This window comes from Engystomops pustulosus, chromosome 7 (assembly GCF_040894005.1).
Source record: "Engystomops pustulosus chromosome 7, aEngPut4.maternal, whole genome shotgun sequence".
NCBI classification, from domain to species: Eukaryota; Metazoa; Chordata; class Amphibia; order Anura; family Leptodactylidae; genus Engystomops; species Engystomops pustulosus.
Genome location: NC_092417.1, coordinates 3775386 through 3784599, shown reverse-complemented (window position 1 = coordinate 3784599; position 9214 = coordinate 3775386). Strand labels below are relative to the sequence as shown.

At 55.3% G+C, this 9214-nt stretch overlaps 1 protein-coding gene across 2 annotated transcripts; it reads right to left on the bottom strand.

Moving 5' to 3' along the window:
* Positions 1–2610: 2610 nt before the first annotated feature.
* On the bottom strand, positions 2611–8242 carry LOC140069137 (uncharacterized). Of its 2 annotated transcripts, none has more exons than XM_072114504.1 (5): positions 8088–8242; positions 4170–4328; positions 3730–3891; positions 3480–3638; positions 2611–2865 (listed from the first exon to the last, which is right to left on the bottom strand). In XM_072114504.1, the coding sequence occupies exons 1-5, from the start codon at positions 8088–8090 to the stop codon at positions 2701–2703; spliced, it is 648 nt and encodes a 215-aa protein (XP_071970605.1). In that variant the 5' UTR covers positions 8091–8242; the 3' UTR covers positions 2611–2700. The 2 variants fall into 2 exon arrangements, with proteins under 2 accessions (XP_071970605.1, XP_071970603.1); XM_072114502.1 differs by lacking the exon at positions 8088–8242 and adding an exon at positions 5601–5741.
* Positions 8243–9214: the final 972 nt, after the last annotated feature.

Sequence of the window (9214 nt, the reverse complement as noted above, 5' to 3'; positions counted from 1 at the left end):
GCATTGCCTCGTGTACTGTGTCTGGTAAGACATTGCTGCTATAACACAGCCGGGGCACGGCGGGCATTGCCTCGTGTACTGTGTCTGGTAAGACATTGCTGCTATAACACAGCCGGGGCACGGCGGGCATTGCCTCGTGTACTGTGTCTGGTAAGACATTGCTGCTATAACACAGCCGGGGCACGGCGGGCATTGCCTCGTGTACTGTGTCTGGTAAGACATTGCTGCTATAACACAGCCGGGGCACGGCGGGCATTGCCTCGTGTACTGTGTCTGGTAAGACATTGCTGCTATAACACAGCCGGGGCACGGCAGGCATTGCCTCGTGTACTGTGTCTGGTAAGACATTGCTGCTATAACACAGCCGGGGCACGGCAGGCATTGCCTCGTGTACTGTGTCTGGTAAGACATTGCTGCTATAACACAGCCGGGGCACGGCGGGCATTGCCTCGTGTACTGTGTCTGGTAAGACATTGCTGCTATAACACAGCCGGGGCACGGCAGGCATTGCCTCGTGTACTGTGTCTGGTAAGACACTGCTGCTATAACACAGCCGGGGCACGGCGGGCATTGCCTCGTGTACTGTGTCTGGTAAGACATTGCTGCTATAACACAGCCGGGGCACGGCGGGCATTGCCTCGTGTACTGTGTCTGGTAAGACATTGCTGCTATAACACAGCCGGGGCACGGCAGGCATTGCCTCGTGTACTGTGTCTGGTAAGACATTGCTGCTATAACACAGCCGGGGCACGGCGGGCATTGCCTCGTGTACTGTGTCTGGTAAGACATTGCTGCTATAACACAGCCGGGGCACGGCAGGCATTGCCTCGTGTACTGTGTCTGGTAAGACATTGCTGCTATAACACAGCCGGGGCACGGCGGGCATTGCCTCGTGTACTGTGTCTGGTAAGACATTGCTGCTATAACACAGCCGGGGCACGGCAGGCATTGCCTCGTGTACTGTGTCTGGTAAGACATTGCTGCTATAACACAGCCGGGGCACGGCGGGCATTGCCTCGTGTACTGTGTCTGATAAAGCTCTAAGATATATCTATAACTGCACAGTAGTGACAGATGTGTGTATACTGTCCCCCAAACTTGGGATGGAGACTACACCTACCATTACACTTGTCATACCTAGAGCTGATAAATCCGTGCTCTGTGAGATACACGGCTGCAGCTAAGGATCTTCTGAGGCTCTGGACTAACAAGTGTTTATAAATAATGGGCAAATAAATGACAGTGATATGCAACATTGTATCACTCAAAGCTCATTCTATAACACAGGGCTCACTGTGCAGACACAGACAGACTAACAGAGTGGGGGTCATTTACTAAGGGCCCGATTCGCGTTTTCCCGACGTGTTACCCGAATATTTCCGATTTGCGCAGATTTCCCCTGAATCGCCCCGGGATTTTGGTGCATCGGCGCTGGCATGCACGCGACGGAAATCGGTGGGCGTGGCCAAACGAAAACCCGCAGCACTAAAAAAAAAAAAAAGTGTCGCGAGACTTACCTTCACTAGGTGTAGGCCGGTGAACTTGAGTGCATTTCGGGGAACTTCAGCGCAGCAGCGCCACCTGGTGGACGGCGGAGTAACTACCTTAGTGAATCCCGGCCGGACCCGAATCCAGCGCAGAGAACGCGCCGCTGGATCGCGAATCGACCGGGTAAGTAAATCTGCCCCACTATAAATAAAAGGCTTTAATAAAACAAAATCAGAAGCTTACCCTCTAATAAATCCCTCAATTTAAGGGAATCCATGCAGATCGAATCATAGGGGTCTCTTTTCTGCATGGTAGGGGACACTACCCCTAGAACTTTCCCTATTTTGTTTAGATTTTATTCTTATATCCATGACACAGATTTTAATCTTACTTAATAAAAGTTATATTTTACTGCCACTTCTCCCCTCTCTCTCCCTATTTCCCCATAACACTGAGCACATGCAGGGCCTTATAAACCTGAATCCAGCTGAATTAGCTCACAGAACTCATCCACTCACATCCCATTCTTCCCGTATTCAGTGGGACAGACCTGGATTTCAGTCCCGCTCTCCTGAAGGACAGGCAGATAGAGCTGAATACCATGGGGAGCTTGTACACAGGCAGTGGGATGTAGTGATGTCATCACACCCGCTGCTGCCAGCCAATCACAGCACAGAGTGGCCGAGACCCGCAGGGGGGGTGGGGTGGGGTGGGGGGTGCTTGGTGTTTTAAGAACTTTCTGGAATAATAGACACAAAGGGGAATAATATTGTTAATATAGGGGGAGGGGGAGGATTAAACCATAAAGAGTAATATACAGGGTAAGGACCCCTAGGGGTGTTATATTGTGAGGGGCTTTAAAGGGGTGTATTATATATCCCGGAGGCAATGAGAGGTGTGGGATAAGGGACATTTGTGTCAATGTTCATCCCCTTTCATCATGTGGAGGTTTGTACTGGAATCACGGCCGGGTGATCCAGGATCTCCAGACTCCCGCCACTGGAAGGAGCCCCCACTAGGTGCACTACAGCTCCACCTGTGGCGGTCTAGGGGCAGTGACCCCTGGTGTATGGGTATTAGCGGTGGTCTCCTGTGCTGCAGGACAGGACAAGACACGTGATGGACATTTGATCGTTTTATTACAACAAAAAGTAACAGCAGAACCATTGTACATGTGAAATCTTAGGAGCGCAGTGTGGGGCAGGAGCGGCCTCAGACCCTCTTCAGGCTGCTCAGCAGGGCGCCATGACAGGCCACCATGATCCCACCAATCAGGTTCATAAACTCCTGGAAGTTCAGCTCCTTGTCCTGTTTACCGTCCACCGCTCCATCCACCGACTCCATCAACTTACGCACAATATTCGGATCCTTCTGGTTCTGTGCGGGAAGACACAACAGGAGTCAGTAAGAGGACATTCCCTCCTAAAATACTCTGTTCTGCTGACGGAGCCCCCCCCACACTATGTAACTTTAAGTCTGTGACCTCCCAAGACCAACCCCTTCTCCTGAAATCCTCTGTGCTGCACACCCCGCTCGTTCCATCATGTGACCTCCCACATGACCAGCCTCCTCTGCCGGCATCCCCTGTGCCGCCGCGGCCCCTCCTCTGCCGGCATCCCCTGTGCCGCCGCGCCCCCTCCTCTGCCGGCATCCCCTGTGCCGCCGCGCCCCCTCCTCTGCCGGCATCCCCTGTGCCGCCGCGCCCCCTCCTCTGCCGGCATCCCCTGTGCCGCCGCGCCCCCTCCTCTGCCGGCATCCCCTGTGCCGCCGCGCCCCCTCCTCTGCCGGCATCCCCTGTGCCGCCGCGCCCCCTCCTCTGCCGGCATCCCCTGTGCCGCCGCGCCCCCTCCTCTGCCGGCATCCCCTGTGCCGCCGCGCCCCCTCCTCTGCCGGCATCCCCTGTGCCGCCGCGCCCCCTCCTCTGCCGGCATCCCCTGTGCCGCCGCGCCCCCTCCTCTGCCGGCATCCCCTGTGCCGCTGTGGACACTCACATCAGTGAAGGATTTGAGCTCTGTCTTCATGAAGGCCTCAAACTCTGAGTAGTTCATCTGGTTCTTGTCGCCCTTCTTGCCGGCGTAGTGCTGGAACACGCGGATGATGCTCTCCATGGCCGTCTCTATCTCTGTCGGGGGGGTGGCAGGTGCCGGGGACTGGAGGAGAAGAAACATGTGACCCTCGCCTGATGGAGACCATTAAAGGGGCGATGTATGGCCGCTACACGCGGCTCGCCCCAGTACCTACCTGCTTGGGTGGACACTTGGACAGCGCCTCGTGTCCGGCCACCATGATGCCTCCGATGAGGTTGAGGAACTCCTGGAAATCCAGCTCATTGTTCTTCTTTCCATCAACCCCACCGTCCACCGAGTTCATTATTTTCCGCACGATGTTTGGGTCCTTCTGGTTCTGGTGGAGAAGAAAAAGGCGCGGTACGTGAGTGGAGGCCGTCCAGGAAGTGACATCACTGTGTCATGACATCATCAGGATAATAGTGACATCACCTGTGATGACAGCACTGGATAGTGACAGCACCGGGGTGTGAGGTCATTGGATTATGACATCATCAGGCTGAGAGTGACATCACGGGAGCTTGTGGTGTGGGCCCTGGATAATGGTGGCACCAGATGAGCCGGAGATCCTGTATTCGGGGTGTTGGGGGGGGGGAAAGAGTTGGAGTCACTTACTTTGGTGAAGGAGATGAGCTCCACGTTCATGAAGTTCTCAAACTCCTTGAAGTTCATGGACCCCTGGCTGCCCTCCTTGCTGGCGAATCGCTGGAAGACGGTGATGATCTTCTCCATGGATCGCTCCATTTCGGTGGGAGGACTCGGTCTCATCTGTGCCTAAGAGCGACATCAGGAGGTTACTGCCCGCCTCATAGAGACCCCCGCAGGACCCCCCATATACACTGCCCGCCTCATAGACCCCCACAGGACCCCCCATATACACTGCCCGCCTCATAGAGACCCCCACAGGACCCCCCATATACACTGCCCGCCTCAGAGACCCCCACAGGACCCCCATACTTGGCGGGGCACCCCATATCATATAAACAGGACCCCCCGTACATGGTGGGGCACCCCATATCCTATACAGTGCCTGCCTCATAGACCCCCACAGGACCCCCCATATACACTGCCCGCCTCATAGACCCCCACAGGACCCCCCCATATACACTGCCCGCCTCATAGAGACCCCCACAGGACCCCCATACTTGGCGGGGCACCCCATATCATATAAACAGGACCCCCCGTACATGGTGGGGCACCCCATATCATATACAGTGCCTGCCTCATAGACCCCCACAGGACCCCCCATATACACTGCCCGCCTCATAGACCCCCACAGGACCCCCCCGTACATGGCAGGGCTCCCCATATCATATACACTGCCCGCCTCACAGAGACCCCACAGGACCCCCCGTACATGGCAGGGCTCCCCATATCATATACACTGCCCGCCTCACAGAGACCCCAGAGGACCCCCGTACATGGCAGGGCTCCCCATATCATATACACTGCCCGCCTCACAGAGACCCCAGAGGACCCCCGTACATGGCAGGGCTCCCCATATCATATACACTGCCCGCCTCACAGAGACCCCAGAGGACCCCCGTACATGGCAGGGCACCCCATATCATATACAGTGCCTGCCTCATAGACCCCCACAGGACCCCCCATATACACTGCCCGCCTCATAGACCCCCACATATACACTGCCCGCCTCATAGAGACCCCACAGGACCCCCCCGTACATGGCAGGGCTCCCCATATCATATACACTGCCCGCCTCACAGAGACCCCACAGGACCCCCCCGTACATGGCAGGGCTCCCCATATCATATACACTGCCCGCCTCACAGAGACCCCAGAGGACCCCCGTACATGGCAGGGCACCCCATATCATATACAGTGCCTGCCTCATAGACCCCCACAGGACCCCCCATATACACTGCCCGCCTCATAGAGACCCCCACAGGACCCCCATACTTGGCGGGGCACCCCATATCATATACACAGGACCCCCCGTACATGGCGGGGCACCCCATATCATATACAGTGCCTGCCTCATAGACCCCACAGGACCCCCCGTACATGGCGGGGCACCCCATATACCTGAGCCATATCACAGCCGCCTCCAGGGACTCGCACAGGACAATCGGACAATGATCATGTGACCCATATGTTTTGGCCGCTCCCCGCCGTCTCCCATAGTCACGGACTATAAATCACTGGAATGTCAGGACTACAGGACACGTAGCCACACGCCTGCCGCACACCTGATAGGAGGACGTCTCCTCATACCATCCAGGCCCAGACACCCAGCTTTCCCACCACCCTGATCACCTGACTACAGAGCCGCCGCAGGGAAGGAACCTGATGCAACAACAACAACCAGGATTAGTCACAGGAAGCAGCGACTACATATCCTACAGACACAGCCTGACATGGCTGATACCAGAGAGTAATAGATTGTATCCCCCCTGTACAGTCTCCTTTCCCCAGGATGTAATGGCTGATACCAGAGAGCAGTAGAGGAGATTACTTAGCAGCAGTGGGTTTCCTGGCAGGTTATACACATCATATATCATCAGCACTGCCGGGTAGCAGGATGTGTGTAATGTCTCGCTGGACAGGTCATTTTCCAGTTGGTTTCGGCCTCTCTGATGGAGTGCGGCCGTCTCTCTGCTAATCCTGGAGTGTTATCCGTCAATACTAGAAATCCTCCTTATGTGCTGTCATATGATGTCACCAAGTGGTGTCACACCTGTGACTGGAGGGTTAATGTCTGGGATGTTAATATTAAATGTTGCAGCCTGTTATCCTCTGTGCACCCCGAGGCCAATGATTGGCGGGAGCCCTCGGATATCCCGCCTGCGGGGCTCTGACGACATCACACATGGACCCGCCTGCGGGGCTCTGACGACATCACACATGGACCCGCCTGCGGGGCTCTGACGACATCACACATGGACCCGCCTGCGGGGCTCTGACGACATCACACATGGACCCGCCTGCGGGGCTCTGATGACATCACACATGGACCCGCCTGCGGGGCTCTGATGACATCACACATGGACCCGCCTGCAGGGCTCTGATGACATCACACATGGACCCGCCTGCAGGGCTCTGATGACATCACACATGGACCCGCCTGCAGGGCTCTGATGACATCACACATGGACCCGCCTGCAGGGCTCTGATGACATCACACATGGACCCGCCTGCAGGGCTCTGATGACATCACACATGGACCCGCCTGCAGGGCTCTGATGACATCACACATGGACCCGCCTGCAGGGCTCTGATGACATCACACATGGACCCGCCTGCAGGGCTCTGATGACATCACACATGGACCCACCTGCAGGGCTCTGATGACATCACACATGGACCCGCCTGCAGGGCTCTGATGACATCACACATGGACCCGCCTGCAGGGCTCTGGTGACATCACACATGGACCCGCCTGCAGGGCTCTGACGACATCGCACAGGACCCGCCTGCAGGGCTCTGACGACATCGCACAGGACCCGCCTGCAGGGCTCTGATGACATCACACATGGACCCGCCTGCAGGGCTCTGATGACATCACACATGGACCCGCCTGCGGGGCCCTGACGACATCACACATGGACCCGCCTGCAGGGCTCTGGTGACATCACACATGGACCCTCCTGCAGGGCTCTGACGACATCGCACATGGACCCGCCTGCGGGGCTCTGACGACATCACACATGGACCCGCCTGCAGGGCTCTGACGACATCACACATGGACCCGCCTGCAGGGCTCTGACGACATCACACATGGACCCGCCTGCAGGGCTCTGATGACATCACACATGGACCCGCCTGCAGGGCTCTGAGGACATCACACATGGACCCGCCTGCAGGGCTCTGGTGACATCACACATGGACCCGCCTGCAGGGCTCTGAGGACATCACACATGGACCCGCCTGCAGGGCTCTGATGACATCGCACAGGACCCGCCTGCAGGGCTCTGATGACATCACACATGGACCCGCCTGCAGGGCTCTGATGACATCACACATGGACCCGCCTGCAGGGCTCTGGTGACATCACACATGGACCCGCCTGCAGGGCTCTGATGACATCACACATGGACCCACCTGCAGGGCTCTGATGACATCACACATGGACCCGCCTGCAGGGCTCTGATGACATCACACATGGACCCGCCTGCAGGGCTCTGGTGACATCACACATGGACCCGCCTGCAGGGCTCTGATGACATCACACAGGACCCGCCTGCAGGGCTCTGATGACATCACACAGGACCCGCCTGCAGGGCTCTGGTGACATCACACATGGACCCGCCTGAAGGGCTCTGATGACATCACACAGGACCCGCCTGCAGGGCTCTGGTGACATCACACATGGACCCGCCTGAAGGGCTCTGATGACATCACACAGGACACCACAGCACGCTGCACAGGACGGCACAGCAGTGTTAGGGTCACATGTATCAGTCTCCACAACTGATGATAAAACTGATGCACAGACACAAGGAAACAAGGTGACAGATGTGACACCCCGGGAGCACGCTGGGAGTTGTAGTCCCACACGTGTAGTGCACTCACCATGGCGCTGCGCTGGAGGGGCCCTGCTGCTGCTGCTGCTGCCGTCTAGGTGCTCGTCTCTAGGAAGCCGGAGTATAAGAGGAGGGAGCCGCACCCATAGGCGAGCAGCCAACACCCTGCCCAATTCTACATTCCTCCCAATACTGATGACTAACCCCAGGGGCGGGGAGTGACCCCAGCCACGCACTGCTGAGGATCTGCTACAGTCTCATCCAGTCCAGACAATACTATCAACGTGGGCACATTGTAACAAACCCTCAGCCTGTATCCAGCCACGCACTGCTGAAGATCTGCTACAGTCTCATCCAAGTACAGACAATCCTCTGTGTATCAGCGTGGACACATTGTAACAAACGCTCAGCGTGTGTGTATCCAGCCACGCACTGCTCAGGATCTGCTACAGTCTCATCCAGTACAGACAATCCTCTATGTATCAGCGTGGACACATTGTAACAAACGCTCAGCGTATGTGTATCCAGCCACGCACTGCTGAAGATCTGCTACAGTAGTATGGCGGAATTATATATGCACAGTATGATATAACTGGGGGTCTTTATGTAGTATGGCGGTATTATATATGCACAGTATGATATAACTGGGTGTCTGTATGTAGTATGGCGGTATTATATATGCACAGTATGATATAACTGGGGTCTTTATGTAGTATGGCGGTATTATACATGCACAGTATGATATAACTGGGCGTCTTTATGTAGTATTGCGGTATTATATATGCACAGTATGATATAACTGGGGGTCTTTATGTAGCATGGCGGTATTATATATGCACAGTATGATATAACTGGGGTCTTTATGTAGTATGGCGGTATTATATATGCACAGTATGATATAACTGGGTGTCTTTCTGTAGTATGGCGGTATTATATATACACAGTATGATATAACTGGGTGTCTTTCTGTAGTATGGCGGTATTATATATGCACAGTATGATATAACTGGGGGTCTTTATGTAGTATGGCGGTATTATATATGCACAGTATGATATAACTGGGGGTCTTTATGTAGCATGGCGGTATTATATATGCACAGTATGATATAACTGGGGGTCTTTATGTAGCATGGCGGTATTATATATGCACAGTATGATATAACTGGGGGTCTTTAT

Bases quoted from the DNA above. Each gene is read 5' to 3' on its own strand.
- LOC140069137 (XM_072114502.1), bottom strand. The intron at 3,639-3,729 runs GTAGGTACTGGG...CTTCTCCTCCAG, and splicing joins CCAAGTGTCCACCCAAGCAG to TCCCCGGCACCTGCCACCCC. The intron at 2,866-3,479 runs GTGAGTGTCCAC...CTTCCCGCACAG, and splicing joins AGCTCAAATCCTTCACTGAT to AACCAGAAGGATCCGAATAT.